This window comes from Elaeis guineensis, chromosome 3 (assembly GCF_000442705.2).
Source record: "Elaeis guineensis isolate ETL-2024a chromosome 3, EG11, whole genome shotgun sequence".
NCBI lineage: Eukaryota > Viridiplantae > Streptophyta > Magnoliopsida > Arecales > Arecaceae > Elaeis > Elaeis guineensis.
Genome location: NC_025995.2, coordinates 126,852,402 through 126,880,401, shown reverse-complemented (window position 1 = coordinate 126,880,401; position 28,000 = coordinate 126,852,402). Strand labels below are relative to the sequence as shown.

Here is a 28,000-nt window from a genome sequence, read left to right as displayed (position 1 = left end):
TATCACGAATCTAGAAGCATGCCATGCACCCTACCTTTCCCAGCTGAAGTTCTGGTTTCCACTAGGCAGTGGACCTCAGCCTCCCCTCTCAGCCCCGGGTTCTGGTTGTAACTTTGCGCGAAAGAATGATTGATCTATCTTAGCGACATCAGCCGTTGGATCATGCCTCGCACAGCTCTCATAGCACTCCGAACTCTCTCTTTCATCTGGCTTCACAGATCGCGCAGCGCCAACGGTGCATGTCGCGAAAAAAAGGTGAATCATTCTTTCGTGCTAAAGATACAACCCGCACCCATAAACCCCAAGCCCATATCCATTAGACCATTATTATTATGATCGGTTTGCGACTCTCTTCCCCGCTCCCCCTTCTCTGTGTCACCGGTTGCCATCAATGAGCTCTTTGCCCGCTTTCTCAATCTTCTCGTGAGAGAAAGAAGTTCGAAGGCGCTAATCCTCTTTCTCCTCGCCTCCTCCATTCGTTGGGCTCTTCCGATGGCTTCCTCGATGTCTTCTATGTCCATATTTATTCGCAGGGACTCCAGATTTCAGGCCTGCCATGGCCTCTACAAGCACAACTCCTGCTCCGTTACCAGAGGCCTTCAACCCTCTCCGAGTATGTGCTTCTCTCTATTGTTTTCTACTGATTTGTTCGCATCTTTTTTCAGTGTGTTGAGAGTTTTCTCTCTGTGTTTTCCTTTATTGTCCGCCTTCTATTCGGGTTATGTTCGCCGCTTTCAAATTTATTGTTTGGATGGCCAAAAAAAATGTAGTTCTGGGAAGTGTGCTTCCGGTATCGAGCGAAGGAAGAGGTTGGAGTGCTGCCGTTGCTTGCTCGATGAAGCCTCTGTCGATCGTCCCAGCTTCAAGGTATGGGAAAACTCAGATGGTTGATTCAAATTCGCATTTTTAGATTGGTTACTTATGTGTTTATTTGTATGGATAATATGTCTAAAGGGTGGTCTTTCGTTAGCTATCTAAATAGTTGCTTGTTTGATGGCATTCTCTTAAGGATAGGTTTATTTTTGTTAAGGAACTTTCCTTTTTTTTTTTTTAATTTGTAATTTGATCCATCGGTGAAAAGTTCGATTTTTGACCGCATCATATGTTATCTTAATCCTGTTACCATCAACAAACAACATTGCTGGTTATACGAAAGGAGTGTGAAGTTACTGATTTTGCTCCTTTTGCTTGGCTATTAATTTATCAGGACTCGAGAAGTCTTGTGTAAAGCTGAAACAAATATTTCTGGAGACGTTCCAAATAGTGCTTCTAGTGGAATGAGCAAATATGAGAGGATTGTTGAATTGCTCACTACTCTATTCCCCGTCTGGGTGAGCCACTCTGGATCATTCTCCTCTTCTCTTGCATATTCCAGTGAATTTTAAGATAAATGATAAGGTGTGGTGGGCTTTTATATATTAGCTTGTTTGTTATGGCAGGTCATTATAGGCACAGTAATTGGCATATACAAGCCAGCTGCGGTAATTGTTGTTTTTCTTGAATTTAATAATCTAATTACTTTCACCTTTGTAAGTTGTGGCGTTTTGGATGGAAGAGGTTTGCACCATTTTACATTCAAGATATACGTTTCCTCACTACTCAACTATTTCGATCGACCCTTAGGTTACTTGGTTGGAGACCGATCTTTTCACAGTTGGCTTGGGCTTCCTCATGCTGTCAATGGGTCTGACTTTGACATTTGAGGATTTCAAGAGATGTATGCGTAACCCATGGACAGTAAGATTCTACTCCTGTTAAGATCTTGGATCGATTACTTTTTAGCACTTTTTGGGTGATTGACGTGATTCTTTTTGGCTTAAACAGGTTGGCATAGGATTTCTTGCACAGTATTTAATCAAACCCATGTTAGGGTTCTTTATTGCAATGGTATGCTATATTATCTGAGTTAATCTACCCCTTTTTGTTGGTTACAGTCTCCTAAATTTAGGAATTCAGTTGCTTAGTTTCAGAAATCTTATTGATCGAAATTGTATAATTCCTAACCAAATTCCATCCTTTGTTCTGGTTTTTAAATATTCTCCTTTTGGTCTAGAGTGAATCCCTATTCTAAGTATCAACAATCTTCTCATTTTACAGTCAATGATCAGTTATATTTGGTACCAAATGTTTTGCTAAAGTGAGATTGTTTACTGATTTACTCCCATTCCATTCCCTACTCTACTAAAAATGTTGCTTCTAAATTTATTTTTCATTCCCATCCTTCCACCTACGCTTGTCAACCCATTTACCAAGCTGCAATAATCCAAGTTGGACAACTATAATTAAGTTGCAACCAACGAGACTGTCATTTGAATCATTTAAAAGCTTTTTATCTAAGTGTTTGCCATGCCTTTAAAATCCTAGATCAGTCAGATAGTAGGTAGAGTTCAATTGATCAAGATTCGCTGTCTCGGTACCAAACCCCATATAATGCTGTCATCTTATTATAATGTTGGTACACGGCTCGGTATGGTACGAGATAATATACATAGTATCAGTACAATGCGAGATAGCATGCCGGTATGAAACTGGTATAGTACGCTATGCCCCATACCAAGCAGTTTCGTGTAGCTACGGGGGCAGTACAGCAGACCATGCAATAGATGCTGCTCAGTTGAGTAGCACTGACATGAGCCTATAGAACCCTCAAAAACTCTGATCGGACGACCAGTTGTCAGGAACCGCCTCTCTGTGTTGTATCATGAAATGTTGCTTGAACACTATCAATTGTAAAACTCCATGATGTTCAATTGAGATATTTCAGGGATCACGGAGTCTGACCTTCAGTGGTCTGGACTTCAGCAATATTACAAACATTTATGCTCAATGGTGACTTCGACCTGAGTTACTCTGGTTTTCTAACGGCTATCAAACACTGATGAAAATGGCAGTCAACTCATTTAATTTTTTTAGTTGTCTTTCTTTCTCTTATTGTTCTTATAATGAATCTCATATCTGATTTGCAGACCTTAAAATTGTCGGCTCCTCTGGCAACTGGGCTTATTTTGGTATCATGCTGCCCTGGAGGCCAGGCTTCTAATGTTGCAACTTACATATCCAAAGGAAATGTCGCACTTTCAGTTCTCATGACAACGTAAGCTTTATTCTTTCATCCTCATATTCATAAATGATAGTTTATTGTTTGTGTATGTTGTTGTATATATCAAGATGCTAAATTCTTTTAAAGAAAGGGATCCATTGTTTTTGTTCTTACAAAGTTTGCATTAAATGTGTCTCTAAGAAGTAACTTTATTTATGTAAATTTTGTTAAGCATTTTTCTGTTTGTTTGCATTTTATTTACATATATGACTTTGTCATTGGATATCTAATCTGAAAATAAGAAAATGAATGATAATTTTTATGATGTCGGATGTTTTGCCTTGTAATTTTTTGATTACATTGGTGATGAAGCAAATAGCATTGGAGCTCTACTTAATGGTCATACACTTTAGTATAGCAATCAGTTGTTCTAGATTCGATTCTTGGATGGTGCATTCCCAAAAGTTTGGACCTGGATGATTATAATGTGGTTTCCTTCCCTTCCCTTTCACTTTAAAAAAGGGAAAAGGAAAATATGTGCTTAAATTGCGATCAGGCTTTACCTTATAATATTTCTGATGATATATGAAAACATATAGTGATGGTTCTGTTGTTTATTATTGATGGAGGTGGAGCAAGGGAAGGCATGTAAATATATTTTAAATTCTGAAAGACAATAAGAAAAACCTTATTCTTGAGGATCTAATTGGAATTGCCTCTTAATACCTTTAACATATAGAACTTCCTTTTCAACAATTAACATTGTGTGGATGCTAATGGAACTGGAGAATGCCCAAGTTTGCTGAATGATGCTTGGCGGCATGTCTTCTTTCTTCTAGAATACTGTTTTGGCATCTTTACTTTCCCAAATATCATTTGCTACAGCTGTTACGGAAGTTTAAGAGGAAAAACAAAAGGAGATGATGTGAGAAATTCTCCCAAATAGAATTCTTGGGGATTCATGTTATTGGCATTTGAAACTTGTATCTTTTAGTAGTTTGACCTTGCAGGGGACTAGTAGAATTCATTATTATGCGGGTTGACCCTCAGCATCATGCCATGTACATTTTCAGATGTTCAGGAGCTCCAACACCTTCATTGATACATGTAGTTAAGAAAGGAGGATGTTCCAACTGATATATTGATTATATAGTTGCAATGAACTGAAGATCTTCAGAAAAAACAACCTTATATGGGACCACAGCTTTTGGCTTGTACATGTATGGTTAACAATCTATATAATCCAATAAATCCTGTAGGTGTGGCCTGAGTTGAGTTCAGGCTTGAGCATGGTCATTAGGGCATTAATCAGAGTGTTATGCTGAGGTTCGTGCATGTAGTGCCTGGGTACATTTATATTGGGTTCGCCACAGATAGACCTGGACTGGGCCTGACTGGTCCATGGTCAGTCCTTTTGAACCATGTTAATGGAAAAGATAATTTTTTTATTTCTCATCTTCATCTTCATGAATACAACTCTTTAAATAGACTAAAAGGGAATAGCTACTATGATAGCTTTACAATTGTATCCAAACACATATGGAAGCTATACAATTGTGTCTAATAATCAAACAAGTATGGTAAATTTGACCCTGGAATCTCTATAGTAATCACTACCATAATAGTATGATATTTAGACCGTAATAGTTATGATATTCTGACCATAATAGTCATGATCTTCTGATCTTGGAATCCTTGAGAATAACCATGATATTCTGACCATAATAGCCATGATATTTTGATCTTGAAATCTTTGAGGTCATACTTACCATAGTAGTCATGATCTTAACAACTCATTATGATATTCACCATGATTCTATGTTTTATTCTTAACACTCCTTAAGCTGGAGCATAGATATTAATCATGCCCAGCTTGTCACAAATATAATCAATCCTGTCCGGGTAAGACTTTATAAACAAATCGGCCAATTGATCCTCTGAGTATATGTAACTAGTGGAAATGAGCTTTTGCTGAATTTTCTCCCTCACAAAGTGACAATCAACTTCGATGTGCTTCGTCCTTTCATGAAATACTGGATTCGATACAATATACATAGTTGCTTGATTATCACACCACAACTTCATAGGAGAAGAATCTATATGACCAATTTCTTCTAGAAGATGTCGAATCCACATCAATTCACATGTTGTCTGTGCCATGGGCGGTATTCTGATTCTGTACTTAATCGAGAGATTATATTTTGCTTTTTACTCTTTCAAGATATTAAATTTCTCCCATAAATACAGTATCCTGTTGTCGACTTCCTATCATTAGGCGAACCTGTCTAATCAGCATCAGTGAACCCTCAATCTGTATACCACCATAATTTTCATACGCAATACCATTTTTGGGTTCCTTTCAAGTATCTCACTATACGGATTAAGGCATCCCAATATACAGTAGTGGGTGCTGTCATGAACTGACTCAATACACTCACAGAAAATGCAATGTCTGATCGAGTGATTGTGAGATAGTTGAGTTTTCCAACAATCTTTTATATTTCTCTGGTTCAGTAAACATCTCCCCCTCATCTACTACAAGTTTGACATTTGGATCCATAGGAGTTTCGCAAGGCTTTGCTTAAGTAGATCAGTATCTATCAAAAGATCTAAAACTTACTTTCTTTGAGAAAAAAATATACCTTTCTTTGAGTAAGCTAGTTCAATCCGAAGGAAGTATTTCAGTTATCTCAAATCTTTTGTTTGAAAACTTGTCTGAAGAAACTCTTTTAGTGAAGAAATATCCTGTGCGTGCTTCCTGTAATCACAATATCATCAACATACACAATCAACAAAATACAACCACTGTCAGTATGTTTGAAAAACATAGTATGATCACATGAACTCCTCTTCATGCCAAATTCTATCACTACATCACTGAACCTGCCAAACCAAGCTCTGGAAGACTGCTTCAATCCATATAATTTTTTTTTTAATTTGCACACCTTACATACTCCCCCTGAGCAACAAACCCTGGGGTTGCTCCATATACACTTCTTCCTGCAAATCACCATGAAGAAATGCATTCTCGACATCTAACTAATACAAGGGCCAACAATAAGTAGCAGCTAAGAAAATAATTATACAAATAGATGTCATCTTAGCCACAGGAGAGAAAGTATCAGTATAATCTACATTATAAGTCTGGACATACCCCTTAGCTACCAAACGACTTTCAATCTATCAACAGAATCATCGGCTTTCATCTTCACCACATATACCCACTTACACCCAATAATATGCTTACCTGATGAGAGAGAAACCAGTCTCAAGTGCCATTAGCCTCAAGAGCCGACATTTCTTCCTCCATAGCTGTCCTCCAGCCATTGTGTGACAATGCCTCATCTAATGTCTTAGGAATAGTCATAGAATCAAGAGAGGTAACAAAGAGTGGGTTGATTGTGATAAATGGTTATAGAAAACAAAAGATGAAATAGGATGGGTACAATTGCGTTTACCTTTTCTGAAAGCAATAGGTAGATCAAGATTAAAATCAGACGATGCGGAAGTCGGTAGGGTTGAGATATCACTGGTGGATCTGCTGGTTAAGGACCTGCAACAACTTACTCGGGAGATTTATCACAGCGGGTGTAGACATAAGTAATGGGAGGACGAGATGGATCAGATGAAGCTGTAGGAGTGAAATAATTGACCGTGTAGATCAAAAAGTCCTTCATAGAATCCATCTCAGAAGTAGAAGGAGAGGGACTAGCAAAGAAAGGACTCGATTCAAAAAAGGTGACATCTCGAGATACAAGGTATCGACCTAGCACGAGAAAATAACATCGGTACTCTTTTTGTGTACGAGAGTATCCAAGAAAGGCACACTTTAGTGATCGAGGGTCCAACTTACTAACCTGAGATCTCATATCCTGTACAAAACAAGTGCAGCCAAATATCTTTGGAGGAATGAAAACAATGATCGAGTGGAGAATAAAACTGTATAAGGTGCACGACCATTAAGAACAGAGGACGGCATGCGATTTATAAAAATGCAGCAGTATGAACCGCATCTGCCCAAAAATTTTAGATACTCTCATTTGAAACATTAAGGCTCTAGCAATTTCATAAGATGACGGTTCTTCCTCTCAGCTATTTCATTTTGTTGAGGGATAACAATACATACGTTTCATGGATAATACCATTCTGTGTCATATAGTGTTAAATTGATCAGAAAAATATTCTTGACATTATCACTACGAAGAATATGAATATTATAATTATATTGAGTACAACCTCAGAACAAAAAGCAGAGAAAGTATAAAACAACTCAGATCGAGATTTCATTAGATATAACCAAGTACTTCTTGAATAATCATCAATAAAAGTTATAAAATATCGAAAGCAGACTTGAAAGTAATAGAATATGGACCCCAGATATCAGAGTGAATAAGATCAAAAGAAACAAGGCTCGTTTATCCACTCTTGGAGGATATGACATCCGATGGTGTTTCGCAAACTTAGACGACTCACAAGACAAACTAGTTATGAACTTAACTCAGGACATATTTTCTTCAAGATTCTAGGGATGGATGACCAAACTACAATGAAGTTGGAATGGAGAGATGTCAGACCTGACAGTAGATGCCATACCAGATGGGATAGTAGTAGCAACCTCATCCAGTAGATACAGCCCATTTGACTCGCTTTCCTTACCAGGATCTTTCGAGTCGACAGATCTTGAAACAAACAGTAGTCAGAAAAAAATATAACACAACAATTTAAGACTTTAGTGATTTGACTAACAGACATCAAGTTAAAAAAAATTTAGGAAGATATAATACAGAAGACAAGGGTAGCGAAGAGGTAATGGATATATCTCCACTAGCTAAGACTTTGGTAGTAATCCATCTGCTAGTGTTACATTAAAGCACTCATCAGATGGTTTATATGGGATAAGATACCTTGATCACCTGTCATGTGGTCGGTGGCACCTGAGTCAATGATCCAGTATCGAGATGAGATGAAAGGTAGGCAACAGGATTACTGTCTTGACTAGAGTAGCTTTAGAGGAGGATGTCGACGGCTGAGACTGCTGAAATTGGTGTACCTTGCAAACTCCACATCAGACATGACTACGGTGCGACCTCTGATGATGAGTAACTGAATCAATTGGATGTAATACAGCATGAGCAAATCTGGATGTCTGATACTGAGGCTGCATCTGCTGTGCCTGTGGAGGTTTAGGACACTGATACGAAAATATCCTGGTTTCCATAGTTATAGCACACCCTCTGACTCCCACGACCACCATATCCTCTACCTCCATGTCCTCTCTACCACCACGTCCTTCTCTCCCTCCTCTATATCCACCACCACCATTATTCTGAGATATAAGGGCAGATCCACCAGACATGTCCTTAGTACTGAAGGTACTCTCCGACTCACTGAGTACAGTAGTGACAATATCGAAAAGGAATCCACATCCTTTTGGCTAACAACTGTGATCGAATCACCTCATACTCTGTATCCAATCCAGACAACCAACCAAATACAAATAGTCTCACACTGCTCCTTCATCATAGCTACATCAGTGGAGATCGGCATTGCCGTACAAAAATCTTCTGTGGCTCGTTTATACTCATAGTAATACTCCATGATACTTCGCCCATTCTGACTTGGATGACTCACTCTTGAGCCAAACTATGTAACCTTCTCATATTTCTAGTTCCAGAAAAATACTGATGTAATAACTCCCATAACTCTTTCACCGTAGTAACATGCTGCATTGAGAGAGCCATCTTTCTATCAATGCAATCGACAATCTCAGAAAATAGTCTCTTATCTTCAGCCAACCATAGTTTAGCTTTCCTTTCTCCCTCAGGACATAACTCAGTAAGATGTTCTTCCTTGCCAAGTCCTCCAACATTGATCCTAACAAGAAAAGCCATTCCACAAAATTGGATCCATCACCAGCTAGCATCATATCAATTAATTTGTGGTGTGAGGACACCACTTCAACACTCTTAGGACCCTCTCCTGACGCCATTACTCAAACACTTCACTAAACAATACCACAACAAACTACACCCTCACACCTCCACAACTCGCATCATGCTACACAAATAACCTGAGATCAGCCCAATCATCCCTATTAGAGACTTCTAATCCATAGGTTATTATCACACAACCTACATCCCATCAAAACAAACTCCACAATCATTGCAAGAAATCTGCACTGAAAGGCAGAAATCAGTAAACACATAGATACACAAATAGTAGACTATAAAAGGATGATCTGGATGGCGGTATGGCAGATCTGCAGATCTGATTTTGGGGTAGATCTAGGTTGGCAGGGCTGAAAGGGTTAGGAGATGATGGGAGGTGGAAAGGGTTAGGAGATGATGGGAGGTGGAAAGAAGATGGCGGCTGGACAGAGAAAGGGGGGTGGCTGCTTGCTTTGGTTAGGGTTTTGGCTTTGATACCATGTTAATGGAAAAGATATTTTTGTATTTCTCATCTTTATCTTCATGAATACAACTCTTTAAATAGACTAAAAGGGAATAGCTACTATGGTAGCTTTACAATTGTATCCAAATATATATGGAAGCTATACAATTGTGTCTAATAATCAAACAAGTATCGTAAATTTGATCCTGGAATCTCTATAGTAATCACTACCACAATAGCCACGATATTTAGGACCATAATAGCTATGATATTGACCATAATAGTCATGATCTTCTGATTTTGGAATCCTTGAGAATAAGCATGAATTCTGACCATAATAGCCATGATATTCTGATCTTGGAATCTTTGAGGTCATGTTTACCATAGTAGTCATGATCTTAACAACTCATTATGATATTCACCATGATTCTATATTTTATTCTTAACAAACCGTAAACACGACCCTGGAAAATTCAGTAGATCCATAGTTGTTGATTCATTTTGACCTTGTAAACTTGGACTTGAAGTTAGTGAATATGTTGTTCCACAAACATGTCATTATTCTATTGGCATTATCTACAAGATATAGTAATGGTTTGACTATATTCATGCTAATTTTGTATTTTCTTTTGGTTTTCTTGATTTTATCTGAACAAGAATGTTTGTTTTCTTCAATTTCTAAGACACTTCACTATGAAATATTTTAGTTGTTCAACAATCGGTGCTATAGTCATGACACCACTCCTCACAAAGCTCCTCGCTGGTCAGCTTGTTCCTGTTGATGCGGCGGTAAGAACTTGCTAATTTCTTGGTAAATGCATAAAAATAAATTCGGTTAGATATTTAGATCATGAAGAGCCTTCACCTGGAGAATGCTACCCGTTTGATTTTGAGCTAGTGCTTCCACATGTTCTTGAGGCAAATTCATTTTTCCCTTTGCTTCAGGGCTTAGCCATCAGCACTTTTCAGGTGGTCTTGGTGCCAACTATTGTTGGAGGTAACTGGAAGATTTTTTTTTTTTTTTGAATGCTGTGCTTAACATCCATAGTAAGTTTTCATTGAATGAGATAGCTCATCTTGAAGATTTATCCAGGTTTTTGTGTTTCACTTAAATTGGTTGCTCTTGCCAGTTTTGTCACATGAGTATTTCCCAAAATTCACTGAGCGAATGATCACTCTCACACCATTGATTGGAGTTATCCTTACCACACTGCTTTGTGCAAGCCCTGTAAGTGTACAAAACTGTGCAGTAAGTTTTAAGTTCTTTGTTAGCCGAAATGATGCTGAATAATTCATTAAACTTGATCTCCATATTATCAAGTGAAGCTACCCTAGTAATTGAAGATTTTGCTATTTCTATATATACAAAACAATAATGAAAAGGACTTGGTTTGTGAATTTTATTCTGGGGATTAGAGAACTGATTTTACTCAGTCATTCCAACTAAATCTGTGAACTTTTTAATTTGTTGAAGTAACAACATCTCATACTGGTGTTCTTATAGAAAAGTAACAGATTTTTTTTTTCTTGACTTATTGAAAAGATTGGGCAAGTTTCTGAGGTCCTGAAGGCTCAAGGGGCACAGCTTATAATTCCTGTAGCTCTTCTACATGCTGCTGCATTTGCTCTTGGCTATTGGTTTGCAAGATTATCATCATTTGGTGAATCCACTTCTCGTACCATCTCAATAGAGTGTGGGATGCAGGTATACTTTTAAATTCTAATTTCAAGGTAATGAATCTTATGAATTAGGCAGAAGGAAAAAGTTGACTATTGCCTTGAACCAATTCTAGATTTTATTGGAAAACTTAAATAATCATGTGAATTACTACAATCTGCTTATAAAGGCAAAATGGCCATGAGCTTTCTTGATGCTTTTCTTATGGTAGGATTTCCAAATCAGTACTCTGAGTAGCTTCATCTGTTTTCTACAGAGTTCAGCACTTGGGTTTCTACTTGCCCAGAAGCATTTCACAAATCCGCTTGTTGCTGTTCCTTCAGCTGTCAGTGTTGTCTGCATGGCGGTATGGCTTTCTACTTTTCAACTCATCCTCTCATGGTATCTTTTCATGCTCTTAATCTTGTCTGTGAAGATTTTCACTAAAAAAATGCTGCTGATAATAACATTGAGTTTTACTGTCATCCTGCATTTCAGATTTGTCTTGCCTGAAAAATGAAACTAATATTGGAAGTTTCACAACCGCCCATCTCATGGGTTCTTTTTCTGCATGTAGATAAAAATCTGTTTTAAGTGGAAATTTTTTTCCATGAAATTTTTTGGCTGATGAGTTGTTTACAACATTTGATATGGCCAGTTCCCAAAGAGACTATATGAAATGCTTCCATAAAATCTCAAAAATCAGAATTACAACATCTTTTTCTTTTTGACAGCTCGGTGGGAGCGCTCTTGCCGTCTTTTGGAGGAACAGGTCCATTCCGCTCGACGACAAGGATGACTTCAAAGAGTAAAACCAAGGAATCTGACATTATTCTCTCATTCTTATTTGAAAGTTATCCATTGAGTGGTTTAGTTAGCTTTTGTAGCATTGGAAGGTAATGTTATTTAGTGCTGCACGGTTTCTTCTTGTGGGGAGTTTTTGCAGCTAGCCTATGTAAAAGTCTGATCATTTGAATCCTTAGTTAGTGGTCATGTATTTTATTCCGAAAGTTATTCAACGGACTGTAAGTTCAAAGTATAAACTCCGTGATCAGTCCTGAGAGCAATGGAAACTTAAAATGGCGTTGTCTTCGATCTGTTTGTGGGAATAAATCAGGGGGTAAATGTTAAGATATTACTATTTTTTTTGTGTGAAATGTGATGATATTATTTAGATATGTAAGATAGTTGTATGGTAAATGTCTTATATGTTATGCAGTTAGCTTAATATGCCTACAATGGCTGCTCCGCTGCAAACTCTGATTGCTGACATGAAATCCAATCATCCTATCCAAATAATAAGAGTTTGAAATTTGAATCTAAATTCAGTTGGCGACAGTGCAACCAGCACATGATTTGGTTTTAGGGGTACATGCCACGATAAAATTCTTGGATTGGAGAAATATGAACCCATTTGATCTTAGTGATCTACATATTTCCAGTTGAAATAGCTATGCTGCAATTCTATATCCACTACCTTCATTCCCTGTTTGGCATGGCATTGATGCAGCACCTGATGAACAACACAACACTCTACAAATTACACCAATCTCCATGGTGGAAAGAAAATCCTGCTAAGATTTTTGTTGGCCTTCCAACATCTTTCGTATAATCAAGTTTTGGGAAATTCTGTAACTTGGTTTTCAAAGAATCTGCCATCTCCTTTCACCATGTCAATAAGAGAATGGAACGGTTAGCATGTGTTGCATGGTCGTGATTTATTAAATCAAATGATCAATAAAATATCCATCCATGATTGGCAACCAACAGCTTGGTATACCTGCTCAAATGCACACTCCCTCGCTCGCTACTCGAAATTCGGTTGACCTTGTAATAGCCGGATAGATGGAAGTGACTTATCAATCGGCAAATTCTTTTGGTTCTGTTAGCTTTCAAAATGTGTAACTTATATAGGTGTAAAGCTGCTGGATTTGTTTTTGCTATCGGACCCAAAACATGGCAACATGCGATGGCTAAGATGTCGATCTAGCACTTCACCAGTCTTAGAAAACTATCCACTTACGAGTAATTTGTGAAGGTGCACCACTGAATGTGATTGATCTCTGTAATCAAGAAGAAAACATTTAGCTTTCCTCGGCAAAGGGCAGACACGTGCATAGCAACATGGATGGCAGCATGGATCCAAATTCGATGTAGGATTTGTCTAGTCTCAATTCAACCTGATCCAAACTCTAGATTAAAATTGCTTCAAACCTAAGATTTGAGCCTTTATTACCAAAAAAAAAACCTAAGGTTTGAACAAGTCAGACGCAGCCACATGGCAAATCAAGTCATAAGTTAATGGGTTTGGTCTCATGTCATATCTCTTGCTGTTGGACTGTTTGGGGACCACGCGTCCTGACTGGGTTTTTTCTATCGCGTATCCAACCCGCTTGCATCCGCGGCGTTCGAGTGTGGCAAGACGCTGACTCGGACGTTCATCATACATGCCGCTGTGGGAAGGCATGGTGTTTTTGTTCTTCCACGTGCTCCCTTCGCAGTTGTATCTTACGAAACTTACGAGCCTCGTCAACTTCGCATTTGTTTTCATCCCCCGCTCAGCCTGCGGCTTCTTCGCGGTGACGTGGTGGATGGAGAAGCGTTATTGGAGCCCAAGAGGTAGGCGATGCGGTGGGCGAAAGAGGAGCAGGCAAGGTCGTGGTGGCGAAGAGGTTGGCGACGGTGATGATACGGATGGAGAGTTGGGTGGAGAAGGAGTCGAGGAGCAAATGAAAGTTTTATTTTATTTTTTAATGAAGATAATTTTATCAAAAAAAATTATTGTAAGATTACAAAAATATGATAATCTGAATAGCTATTTCTCCTCGCATCTAAAAAATATATCAAATACAGTAATCTGATGGATCCAATTTAAATTGCCAACAATTTGAATAGATTATGAGCTAGCAATGCAACCTAAGGCGAAAACACATCTTAACCGCTTGGTAAAGACCATATGTCACATATCTATACCAAAAAAAAGATCCATTGTCACATATGGTGTAGACCTTAACGCAATAACCATTTTACATGTATTGCTAGTTGTAACCATCACATAACATGCTCCATAAATATATGAAGTCACAATCATTCATTAAATATGCTTTCAATTTGAAACACGTAGCACGTTACTACTGCTCTTTTATCAGGATTGGTTAACTATCCAGGTCAGTATGGGAGGTCAATCAATGATGAGGTCAATAACTCGGTCAACTATTGAGGTTGGTAACTTGGTTGATTATTGAGATAGGTAACGATCACGACAAGTTGATGAACCTATGCCACCCAATGAGTATTGATACAGAAATAACCAATCCTTTGATCTTAGATGTTTACTTATCTACCACTTTGATTATCGGAGGAAAACTTTTTCAACCTTGGTTACCAAGTTTTTCTTTGGTCATTTATCAACGACTAATAATCAAGGATCATCCGATTCTAATAGAATCTTCCAACTGTTTTCTTTATTCATGCAGACCTCCGATGATATATTCGGCATCATGGGCATAGTAATTACTAATGACTATCCATCATGGGTATAAAATTGACCATGTTTCCAACTCATACACATCATGATTATGCTAAAAAATCCAAGGCAACGGTCCATAATCCCCCTCCTCAGGTAAGTTTCTTTGAGCAAAATTTTCTCATTCTCTTTCTCTCTTTCGATCATTTTCTAAAATCAGATTAATTTAAACATCAGAAGAATCCTACCGAATAAACTTTTATAAAAAAATATTTGGTTGCAGATCAAGTCCTCTGAGATCATCCATTGACTACAGCTCAATCTCCTACCGTCGTCCTTAAATTTTTTTTTCATATATATATATATATAATATTTTTTTTTAATTTAAAAGTCGAAGGAAACCTGAGGATGGTTATCAATCTCACGCTATTTTGGCCATCATGCGCCTTACATGAGCAAATAAGGGGGTCGCGGAAGGACAAGGTTGTAAAGTCAGTACCTACGTTACTCACATTTCATCTAATGTAATACATCCATTTTATCAAAAAAAAAAAAAAAGTCAGTACCTATGTAGAATTTTCTGTATGCACATGGCGACAAAATTCATGCACAAACATGTCCCTGAATTTTGTTTACCGAACGTGGCACGGAAAATGACTTTTCAATTACTATTTACAGCATTTCTTAGGAAAACAACATTGAGTATATGCAGCGAGTTGGGAAAAAAAAAAACCAATCACAAGTAGCAATCAACCAAGCATTTTCCATGATAGCTGGCATCTTTTAAGCTTCACCGTCTCAAACTTGTCCATCAAAAGTGGCTAACAACTACGATCCAAGCAATAAAACTCCAATCCTAATAAAAAAGGCCAACTGTAATAGCATCTATCTATCGGAAATAAAATGCTCCCGAATTTTCAAATAAAATGCTCCATTTTACCGAAAAATAAAAAGCCCCATGGTCCAATCAGCAATCATTCCTTTTTAATAAATTCCTCGTCATAACCAGTGATTGATTCTTCACTCCTTTTGGCCATCTACAATACTTGTTTTAGCTCTGATGTATCCACCGGAAACAAAATGAAAGTTTACTTGCACAAGTTTTGACCCTTTTTTTTTTCCCCTTTCGTTACAAACACACAAGTTCCGACTTATAACGACCCTCTTCACAGGGAGAGGAGATCTATGAAAAATTCAAAAAGGATATTTTATGTCGTTTAAATTTTGATCTCAAAACAAATGGTGTCGCAAGGCCAAGCATCTATTTTTGATACAAGAGGATGTTGCATAGCAAGCATTGCATCTTCCTATATCTAGCGTTTGTGGTTCTTGCAGCTAAAGGCTCATAGTTTGGCATATAAAATATTATCTACTCTGGTTTATAAATCTTATAATTTTATATTTCAAAAAACATCTCATGTGAGAAGGATTGCCCTTTTCTATATAAATCATAATCTTTTTTGACTCATAACCAATGTGAGACTAATGATGCCCTTCTTTTTACACTACAACATAACCTCCAATCAAAAGAAAGTGTGTACGGACAGAATGTATCTTTCTCTTTATTTTTACCATAGAAGGTATCATCCTTCTTATTTTTACCAGAAACTAGTATATAGACTAAAAGAGCCCCATAATTGCCAAAGTAGTCCCCTATTTGAAATGTCATTATTGCAACTAAGGGCTCATGGCTTAGCACATAAGGTATTATTCGTTCTGACCCATGGGCTTTACAGTTTTGTCCTTCAAAAGATGCCTCGTGTGACAAGAATGACCGCTTCCTATATAAATCAGGGTCTTCCTTAACTCACAACCAATATGAGACAAGTAATACCCTCCCTTCTACACCACAACAACAGTGAAGGCTAGATTCAATCGTTTACTCTCTATTTAGTGTGAAGAATGGATTAGAGGAATCATAGATAGAGAAGGAAGGATGTACGAGAGAGATAGTGGATGGATCTTCTATTTATCCTTTTATATATTTGGTAGAACATAAAGGATGAATGGAACTGATTTTTTCTATTGTTTGGTATAGGAGAAATAAAAAAAATGATAGATGATATTTATTTACAATTTTATTAAATCATCAATCGATAAAAAGTATTATTACTATTATTAATTTATAATACTTATTTATACTAAAGAAGTAGATCAATATATAGATTATATTATAATCTTTATAATTTAAAATTAAATAAATTTTTTATTTAATTTAGTTTAATAAATAATTTTGTAAATTAACAAGGAAGGATGTATGAGAGAAATGATGGATAGATCTTCCATTTATTCTCTTATATATTTAGTAGAATATAAAGGATGAATGGAAGTGATTTTCTTCATTATTTGGTATAGGAGAAATGAAAAGAATGATGGATGATATTTATATACAGTTTTATTAAATTATCAATTGATAAAAAGTATTATTACTATTATTAATTTATAATATTTATTTATACTAAAGAAGTAGATCAATATATAGATTATATTATAATCTTTATAATTTATAATTAAATAAATTTTTGATTTAATTTAGTTCAATAAATAATTTTATAAATTAAGTATATATGAAGAAATTAACTTATATATTAATCATATAATAAATTAATTAAATAATAATTTAATTTAAATAATTGATTTTTTATATATAGTTAACTAAAAAATAAATATAAATAAAAAATAGAAGATAATTTTAATATTTAATTATAATTATAAAATTATGTGCTGAAATTAAAATAATCAGTAATAAAATTAAATTGTATACGATAAATAGTATAGGTAAAATAAAAAATATGTGCAAATAAAATAAAAGAAAGTATTAGAATTTTGTCGAAAAGTTAGTAAGAAATAATTTTTCTATGTAAAAACCAACCTTATTATATGTCCCATCCATCCTTTCTTGTATTCCTCAAATTGAGAAGATACAAAATGATGGATCCAGATGGATGAACAATCACTCATTTTCATCTTCTTTCTTAAAATACTTTGAACCAAACGGCGGATGAAGGTGATCTATCCTTCCAATTCCATCTATTTTTTCTATCGTGACTCCAACCAAATATATGATTAAATATATAGTATGGGCAGCAATCAGGTTTGTATATGTTGTAGATCGATACCTCGACCTCGGTTGAGACATCCACGTTCTGGCCGAGCTATGGAAGATGGACGACTCAACACGAATATAGATGTGAGGAGAAGTCATATATCCTATCAACAGTGGATCTCAGTTCTTCGACCTCGAATGATCTATTTTAGATCACCTTCAATCGATCTATCTCAAATCACCCAGAGATCGATGTCTACGTCACGGATCTCCATGACCTCGACCTTGGACGATCTGATGTAGCTCGTATCCGACCGACCTATCCCTATCTGCAAGAGGACAAGTATTCACTCCACAAAATTTGGTACCTCGATCATGACAACCCACTGAAGGCAGGCTTTGATGACTTATCCTAGATCGGTGGTGGTCGAACTATTTCTCCTACCAACATATCCATCCTTCCTTCAAATTAGAAAAGTCCAGATGAGGTAATACTTCTCCGCGATCAAATCTCCCGTAAAAAATTTTTTTTTTTCAAATCAATCTATGCAACAAATTCGAAAACCATCGAGACTCCGAGACGAATACGACTCAAACTCCTCTCCTATAAATTAAGATTCCGAGACCCTCCAAGGTATGCAATCGACTCCTCGCTCTCTTCTTTTATTGTTCTCCAATCTTCTGACTTGAGTATCGAGGGTCTGCACCAGAGAACGCCATCCCAGTGTGGATTGGTTTTGCAAGTGTTTGGGTGAAGCTCCAGTAGCAATTCCACCTCGTCTGCATCCACCTCAACGTCCGATCTCAGACGAAGAGATCGGCAGCAACATTTGGCACTAGAGAAAGGGTCCTCTTTGATTAGTTTCGAAGTTCTATTTCGAGACTAGTCTTGACGTCCTATTTCGAAAGGAGAACGTTTATCATCAACTGTCATGAGGATGCGCAGGGGTGCATCAAAGCGTCCAACATTTCAACAGCCATCGGGCCAACAACGTCCAGCGATCGATGCACCACTTCCACTGGCACTAGAGAATCCCCCACCGATGGTACCAGCAATCTTTCATGACCAATATAATAGTCTTGTACAGCAGATGCAGGTACTTTCAGCCGCAATAAGAGGGATGCAACAAAATACGGAGCCACCTCCTGCTGTGGATGATCCACAGCCAACTAGAGGAAGATCGACAGATCGGCTTCCTCGCAGCCAAAGACCTGGGGCCAACCATCATAGTCGACCTCTAAGCCCACCTTGTCATTGCCCTAGGAGGTCTCCTACCCCTATCTCCAGAAGGGACTCAATCCTGGGTCATGTCTCTCCTCAGCACCAATCAATTCGGATGGATGAGATAGAAAGGAAACTCTGAGAAATGTAGTAACAGATCGATACACTTCAGGCATCGAAACAATCGGGCAACGATTTGGGGTTTAACGTCGACCCACCGTTCACTCAAAAGATTATTGACGAGCCTCTTTCACCTCAATTCAAGATATCTCAGATGGAGCCTTATGATGGAACGGCTGATCCGGTGGATCATCCGAAAAACTTTCGAACTTTGATGCTTCTACAAAGGGCCAATGATGTGACTCTTTGCCGAACTTTTTTCTCAATCTTGAGGAAGGCAGCTCGTCATTGGTACTCTAACCTGCAGCCAGGTTCCATAGATTCTTTCCATCAACTGAGCCGGCTCTTCGTTGCATACTTCGTCAGCAATCGTTGACAGCATCGCAGCTTGAATTTCCTTGTCAGCATCAAGTAAAGGGAGAATGAGCCTTTGAGAGACTACATAGGCTGATTTAACACTGTGACTCTAAAAGTCTGAAATTTGGATCAGTCCGTGACAATGGCCGCATTCAAGATCGGGCTCCAACAGAATGATCTTCTCTTTTCACTTAATCCGAATTATCCAAAGGACTTTGTTGAGATGTTGGAGTGAGCCGAGAACTATGCCCAAGCCGAAAAAGCATGGGATCGGCATGGGGAGAATCTTGGCCAAGCATCACATATGACTGCTGGTCAAGAGAAAAAGAAAGATTTTCGATGAGTGCAGCATCGGCACCCGAAATCGAAGCCTCGTCATTCTCGGACCCCACCTCAGAACAACCGACCTAGGTCTCCTGTGCCACCTCGCCGACCTAAGTCTCCTCCATGAAGGTTCCATTATTTCACCCCACTCAACACCCCTCGAGGTCGGATCTTTATGGAGATAGAGTGGCAAGAAGAGCTTCCTTGGCCAAAGAGGATGGTTACCCCAACACAAAAAAAGAGATCCAAGAAAATAGTGCAGATACCAATGCGATATGGGTATGACATAGAGGAATGCTAGCAGCTAAGGAGGAAATCGAGGAGCTGATTCGATATGGACGTCTTCATCGATGTGATGATGAATGTCAGATCCTGAGGAATCCATGCGATGAGCCTCCTCGATAAAAAAATCCCCACAGAGACCAACCAATAGTGGAGGAGATCCTCATGATCTCTGGGGGCAACTCGATCGGAGAACCTCGGATCTGAATCGAGCTAAAGATAAAGAGACGAAAAAGATGAAGATCGACGATGAGGTCACTTTCTCTAGAGCCGACTTAGACGGAATAAAGTATCCCCATGATGATCTGATAGTTTTCTTTAAATATTGCTAATTATGATGTACATCGAATTTTAGTTGATAATGGAAGCTTGGTTGATATTTTATTTTATGATGCTTTTGTTCGTATGAATTTCGATTCTGAGCTATTGATAAAGAGGAATACCCCTCTGATCGGATTCTCGGGTACTACGGTCCCGATAGAAGGAGCCATTCTATTGACCACTATAGCTGGACGAGCTTCAAAACAAATGATTGTAAAAATAAATTATTTTGTAGTAAAAAGTCCGTCCGTATACAACGTTATCTTAGATCAGCCTAGGCTCAACACTCTCCAAGCTGTAGTGTCGACCTATCACCTAATGGTGAAGTTTCCTACTCCGCATAGGATCGGTGAGCTTCAGAGAAACCAATAGCTTGCAAATGAATGCTACATGGTGACCCTACGAAGAACAACATCTGTAGAACAGCCGATGGATGAGCTAGATACACGAGATGAGAAAACTGAACAAAGGGGACATCCTGTGAAATACCTAATATCAGTACCTATTGATGAAAATCCAAGCGAAGTAGTATAGGTCGGCTCAAATCTATACGAAGAAGATCGTCAGCACCTCATCTCCTTTCTGTGGGCCAATGTTGATATATTTACTTGGTTGGCCTCGGATATACTTGGCATCAATCCGAAGATCATGGTCCATCGACTCAACATAGATCCAAAGCATCATCCAATTAGATAAAAGAAGTGCAGTTTCGCTCCTGAGCGATAGAAAACTATACAATAAGAGGTGGATAAGCTCTTAAATGCGGGGTTTATCCAAAAAATTTATTATTGGAGTAGTTGGCCAATGTTGTCCTCATCCCGAAAGCAAATGAAAAGTGGTGCGCATGTATTGATTAGACCAACCTCAACAAAACATGCCGGAAGCACAGCTATCCTCTGCCTCTCATTGATCAGCTGGTGGATGTGACCTCGGACAATCAGCTATTATCATTCATGGATGCATTCTCTGGATATGACCAGATTCCAATGGCCCCTGAGGACGAGAAGAATACATCTTTTATTACTGACCGAGGTTTGTTTTGCTATAGAATCATGCTGTTTGACTTAAAGAATGCAGGTGCGATCTACCAATGGCTTGTCAATAAAATCTTCAAGGAGTAGATCAACAGAAACATGAAGATGTATGTGATGATATGTTGGTCAAAAATAGGATTGTCGAGTATCATATTGCTGATCTTAAGAAAACATTGCGATGCTGCGGTGATTTCGAATGAAGCTTAACCCTAGTAGGTGCGAATTTGGTGTCACCTCTGGCAAATTTCTCAACTTCATCATGTCCCAATGAGGAATTGAGGCAAACCTAAAATAGATTCAAGCTCTCCAGAAAATGAAGCCCCAAAGACGATCAAAGAAATACAGCGTTTCATAGGAAGAATCGTAGCTCTAAATAGATTCCTCTCTAGGTCGGCTGAAAGAAGTCTTCTCTTCTTCAAAGCTTTTAAACAGATGAAGAACTTCCAATGGTCAGAGGAGTATCAAGCTGCATTTGATGATCTGAAGAGGTACCTCAGCTCGCCTCCTCTCCTTAGCAAGCTTGAACCTGGAGAAGTGCTGTATCTATACCTTGCAGTCTTGCCCTCTGCCATTAGTTCAGTCCTTATCTGACAAGAGATCAAGTTGCAAAAGCCAATCTATTATGTCAGCCGAGTACTCTATGATGCCGAAATCAGATATATGAAGTTTGAGAAGGTAGCTTATGCTCTCGTGATATCTTCAAAAAAAATCGTGTCCATACTTTCAAGCACACACCATCGCTGTCCTTCCTTACCGACCAGTCCATCAGATCGGTACTTTATCATCCTGACAACTCAGGATGACTAGCTAAGTGGGCCGTCAAGTTGGAAGAATTTAACATCAAATATTTATCTCGACCGTCCATCAAAGCTCAAGCATTGGCAGACTTCATCCTCGAGTGTACCATCCCGAATGAGGAATAGAGCAATAAAGATGCAGTTCCAATGACTGACGAATGTTGGGTTCTCCATGTAAATGTTCCTTAAATGCCACAGGCTTGGGGGCTGGGTTGATCTTGACTAGCTCGGAAGGAGTGGTCACAAAATATACTTTGCGTTTCAGATATAGATAGGACTCGAAATGGTGAGAGATTTGGAGGTTTGGCACCTCAGAGTTCATAGTGACTCATAGCTCATCGTCGGCCAGATATAAAGAGAATATGAAACTTAAAAGCCAACATGATAAAGTACTGACAGAAAGTCAAAGATCTGACCTTCGCTTCACCACTATGAACATCTAGCAGATATCGAGGACAGAGAATGTGTGAGCTGATCTACTTTCAAAGTTAGCAACAGTAGGTGCGGCGATCTAAAAAGAACCTTATATCTTGAAACTCTTGAAAAGCTGAGTATTGAAGAGCTCGAAGTGATGCAGATAGACCCCGAGCTGAGTTGGATAGATCCAATCTTAAGTTATATGTAAGACGGGATGATGCCTGCTGATCGAGATGAAGCCAAAAAGTCGAGACACCTCACATCTTAGTACCTCATCTGCGATGGAAGATTATATAAGAGATCTTTTACTCCACCCTTGCTCCAATGTCTCCATCCCTCAGAAGTTGAGTATGCTTTACGAGAGATCCATGAGGAGATTTGCGGTAATCACTTGGGGGGCAAAGCCCTTACTCATAAAGTACTGCGGTAGGGATACTTTTGGCTGACCATGCAGAAAGATACTGCGGACTTGGTAAGCAAGTGCAACCAATGTCAGAGGATTTCAAATATTCAGCGTCAACCTTCAATCCCTCTAGCTCCGATCACAACCTCTTGACCCTTCGCTCAATGAGGAATGGCCATCCTCGGACCCTTCCCCATGGCAGCGATGTAGAAGAAATTTCTGTTTGTCATGATCTATTATTTCATCAAGTGGGTGGAAGTTGAAGTACTGGCAACTATCATCTCAGTCAAGGTTTGTAACTTCATGTGAAAGTCGATTATCTATCGATTCGACCTGCAATGAGCAATTATTACTAACAATGGGCAGCAGTTCGACAGTCCGAAGTTCAAGAGATTCTGCTATTGCAAGGGCTAAAAGCTTGTCTGGGGCAGGCCAAGGGATTATGGGTTGAAAAATTATATCATGTGCTATGGGCATATCGTACAATTCAGCGACTTCAGAAACACCCTTTAAGCTGGCTTTCAGAATTGAAGCTGTCATACCACTTGAGATCGACTTGCTGACATTACGGATGGAAGAATTTGACGTGGATGTAATTTCTTTGCGTTGAAAGCGAATTTAGACTTACTGGAGGAAACTTGGGAGCGACACAAATTCAGATGGCCAACTATTAACAGAGGATAGCTCGGTACTACAACTTCCGAATTAAAAGAAAGTCTTTCTTGGCAGGATAGTTAGACCTTCGCCGAGCCGAGATTTCTCATCCAATAGAGTGATCGAAACTTGCACCAAACTAGGGAGGCCCTTACTGCATTGTTGAGATAGTCCAACCAGGAGTTATCGACTTTGCCGACTAGACGAAACTTCGATCCTCAAGACTTGGAACGTCGATAACTTACATATCTAACACCCTTGAATTATAATTTTTGTTATTATTAAATCAAATAATAAAGCATTTCTTTCATCAAATTATGTATTTTTTCAAAAAATATGCACCTCGTCCATGGACGAAATGCGGAATGTGTTCGTGTTTGCCATGCAAATCTCCGAACAAGTGTCCCTCGCTACGATCGAGGATCGAAACTGTTCTCCATGCAGTTCTCCAAACATGCACTCCTCGATCACGATCGAGGATCGGATCATGTTCTTCATGCAGTTCTCCAAATACGCACTCCTCGATCATGGTCGAGAATCGAAACGTGTTCTCCATGTGGTTCTCCAAACACGCACTCTTTGACCACGATCGAAGATAAAAACGTGTTCTACAAGCGGTTCTCCAAACACGTGCTTCTCAACCACGATCAAGAATCGGAACATGTTTTTCATGCGGTTCTCCAAACACGCACTTCTTGACTATGGCCGAGGATCAAAACATCGACATGTCCGACCAACTACTTGCCGAACAATTTTTCACTCTTCATCGCAAAGTGATCAAACATTAGCGAATGATTTTTTGAGATACAAGTCGAACACCGAACTCATCAATAGCAAATCGACCAGACTCGATGACTTACTGACATTATTTGCCAAAAAAAAGATGACTTCATTAAAAGAAACCTTTTTACAAGGTTTTGATCAGTCTGTTATAAAATACCTTGATATCGACTGAGGTTACCGAAAAGGACTGACCCAACTAGCTCGGACTCACCAGAGCTGAGATACAAAAAAGAAAAAGACTCAAGCCCCTTTAGGGGCGGGTGGTTCATCAGCTTCGATGCAGTCAGAGAGGATAATGATGGTCAGAGGTGGAGCTTGGATCGTCTCTTTGGCTGCCTGATCTTCTCGCTCCGGCTGAAAAGGTCCTTGACATGTAGACTCTCATCTTCGACCTCGTTGACTTCCTCCTCCCCCATCTGACTCCAGGAGGTTGAGATCAAAATCAGAAATCACCTTCTTGATCTTCTCCTTGAGGTGAATGGTTCCTGCATGTACGAGGCCACGCCGTACTCTGCCTTGATGTCCCAGAACCTGGCTGAAGATTTGAAGGTCTCGATTGTGGCGACCTTGTTGGTTTTAGTTTATCCTTGTATTTTTTTTCTTCTCAATCGAAAATCGAGCTTCAAATTCAGCTAGGACTTTGAAAAGCTCATACTCTAGTCGCTTTAGCTCCTCCTTCAGTGACCTGGCCTCTTCCTCGGCCCTGAGCTTCCCAAATGGGGCATCATTCGTCCTTCTATTGGTCTGGCTGGCCTTTTCCTTGACCTCTTTGAGATACATCGAGCTTCGCGTATCACCTCCGCAAAATGATCCACGTGATGGACGAACAAAAAAAAGCAGGAAGAGGGAGAAGGTCGGTACTAAATAATAAGATTGGTAACAAACGAATAATGTAGAGAGATCGTCTCTTACTCAAAGTATAGAATCATATGAGTCTTGGACTTGGAATGCACCACCTTCATTGTTGACAGCTTCGACATCCATCGGCCGAAAGATCGATCGAAGAAGACATCGGATAGCCCGATAATCGCTGACACCCCTCCGAGTGTCTTAGACATTGACGTCTGATGGAACTCCCATCGAAGGAGAGATTTCGATCGGTACGTCGGTCGAGCGCAAAGACATCTTCACTGAAATTCATAGGGCAAGTTTCCCCCGCACAGCAGACTACAGCGGCACCACCAGCTTTGTAGGCGTCGAAGACTCCCTCCTTAAGGTATTGTTGGGCCCCGAGGAGCTCCCAACGGTGGGCTGAGCGAGGATGGCCTCAGTACATCTGTGTTTTGGAGCTAGGGCCGTGCTCACCTTCTTCCTCTTTACGGCCTGATGAAGAGCTTCCTCGTCACTGGGATTCATTGCTGTATGGCATACGAGGTTAGCTAAAATGAAAAATACCGAACTAAGAGAGAAAAAAGGGGATTTACTTTTTGGGTCGGTCAGACTCAACCTAACCTTGAACAAAGTTTCTTCAGTGAGGAACTTGGTCAATGGAGGGGGAATGAGATCGAAAATCTACTTCAACACCTCCTCCTGGCATCTGATAATATTGGAGCTCTGACCGCCGATCTATGAGGTCTACCCCATGACGTGCTAAAGTCTTAGGGTTGCTCAATCGAGATAAAAAAAAAGTGCTCCTTCCAGCTATATACTGAGGAAGGAGCACCTCGAAAGAGACGACGTCCCCTTCGAGAAGAGGCATACCACCATTCGACCTCCGTTGGATGGTCCTTCAATGTGAACAAGCACGAAAAAGATGGGAGGATGGTTCGACCCCGAGAAGAAGGCAGTGAGTGAAGAAGCCTATGATTTAGCATCATGAGTTCGACGCAATGCTACAGAAACTTATTCTATATAACATAAGAAATTCCACTACAAGATAGTGAAAGAAAAGCCAGACACCGGCCTTCGGGGATTCTTTGTACAAGCGAACTCGACTTTGACGAGAAAGAGCTATTCTTTCACCAGGAATGGTGACCTCTAGCTTAAACTCGATTGGGATGTGGTATTTCAACCTAATGACCTCCAGATCCTCAGGGGTGAGGATAGAATTTATTCTGTATGGACCGAAGTTCGAAACTTTGGCCTATCCAAAGAACAAGTAACATTAGACATAGGGTTATACTCCTAACATCATCGCCCGAGCTCCATGACTCGGGCTCCGCACTCCTAATGCTGCCACCGAGCTCCAGGTGGCGGAGGACGAGCTAAGCTCACTCATGGTAAGGAAGGAACTGACCTAAAGGAGACATGACCAAGCAACCAGAGGAGGACGATGAACGATGTTAGCTTGGCTCCAATCAAGCAACTAGGTCAAGTCTTCAAGTACCAAAGCTCCTTCCTCTGAACAATGAAAATAGTAAAAATAAAGTTACCGTGGTCTTATTTATAGAGATCCGAGACGGTCCCGATCTACTGACGATTTACCTCCCTCTGTCGATGTCTGATAAGTGGTAGCTTTTGATTGGACATTATGTAGCTCCTGCGGATCCAAGGAATCAACGGCCCAAATTTGAAGACGGTTCGCTCTAGGACACCGATCTTTGACATGTGTCAGCAGAAAATGGCTCAACTAGATCTGCCTCAACCTCGGATCGGTACTCTCTTCAGCTGACCTATAAGTAGCTCGATCTCGAGAGTAGGGGCATCTGTTGTAAATCTATATCTCAGCCTCAGTTGAGACATCCATGGTTCTGATCGAGCTATGGGAGATGGATGACTCAATATGAATGCAGATGTGATGAGAAGTCTCCATTAGCAGTGGACCTCAGTTGTTTGACCTCAGACAATTTATTTTAGATCGCCCTCGACCGACCTATCTCGAATCACCCAGAGATCGACGTCTACATCACAGATCTCCATGACCTCGATTTTGGACAACCTGATGTAGCTCGTACCCGACCGACCTATCCCTATCTACAAGAGAATAAGTATTCGCTTCATGAACTCCAGTACCTCGATCATGACGACCTACTGAAGGTAGGCTTGGATGATCTTTCCTACATCGGCGGTGGCGAACTATTTCTCCCAACAACAGATCCGTCCTTCCTCTAAATTAGGAAAGTCTAGATGAGGTAAAACTTCTCCGTGATCAAATCTCCAGTAAAAGAAAATTTTTCTCCAAATCAATCTATATGACAAATCTAGAAACTATCGGACTCCGAGATGGATACGACTCAAACTTTCTCCTATAAATTAAGGCTTGGGATCCTCTAAGGTATGCACTCGACCCTTCGCTCTCTCCTCTCATTGTTCTCCAATCTTCTGACTGGAGCATCGGAGGGTTTACATCGGAGAATGTTATCCCAGTGTGGACTTATTTTGTAGGTATTTGGGTGAAGATACAGCAGCGGTTCCATCTCGTCTGCATCCATCTCTGCATTTGACCTCAGACGGAGAGATCGACAACAACGGTATATATTATTAAAGGGTCATACTGTATTTTTGGTGCAAAAGAATGATTTATCTTCTTCTATGATATGAACCATCGGATGACACAATAGCTATTTTAAAATCTATATAGATATAAGAAAGAGATCGGAGCATTTTGATATATGCATAAGGTATGATCCAACGGTTGGCATCGTGAATTCATTCGCGTGAAAGACAACCTGAATCGTTATGGATGGCTCCATTTCACACAGGAGATTCTACCAAGGCGCATCCATCTTGACACAGTTCAATATAAAA

The 28,000-nt window shown here is 39.4% G+C and overlaps 1 protein-coding gene across 1 annotated transcript; it reads left to right on the top strand.

The window, feature by feature from the left end:
- The first annotated feature begins 351 nt into the window (after positions 1-351).
- LOC105040242 (probable sodium/metabolite cotransporter BASS2, chloroplastic) lies at positions 352-12,265 on the top strand. The gene is made up of 13 exons (XM_010916675.4): positions 352-613; positions 771-867; positions 1,208-1,331; positions 1,440-1,481; positions 1,624-1,737; positions 1,825-1,887; positions 2,967-3,094; positions 10,138-10,219; positions 10,376-10,427; positions 10,561-10,658; positions 10,974-11,135; positions 11,365-11,454; positions 11,822-12,265. The coding sequence occupies exons 1-13, from the start codon at positions 493-495 to the stop codon at positions 11,897-11,899; spliced, it is 1,251 nt and encodes a 416-aa protein (XP_010914977.2). The 5' UTR covers positions 352-492; the 3' UTR covers positions 11,900-12,265.
- The last annotated feature ends 15,735 nt before the right edge of the window (positions 12,266-28,000 follow it).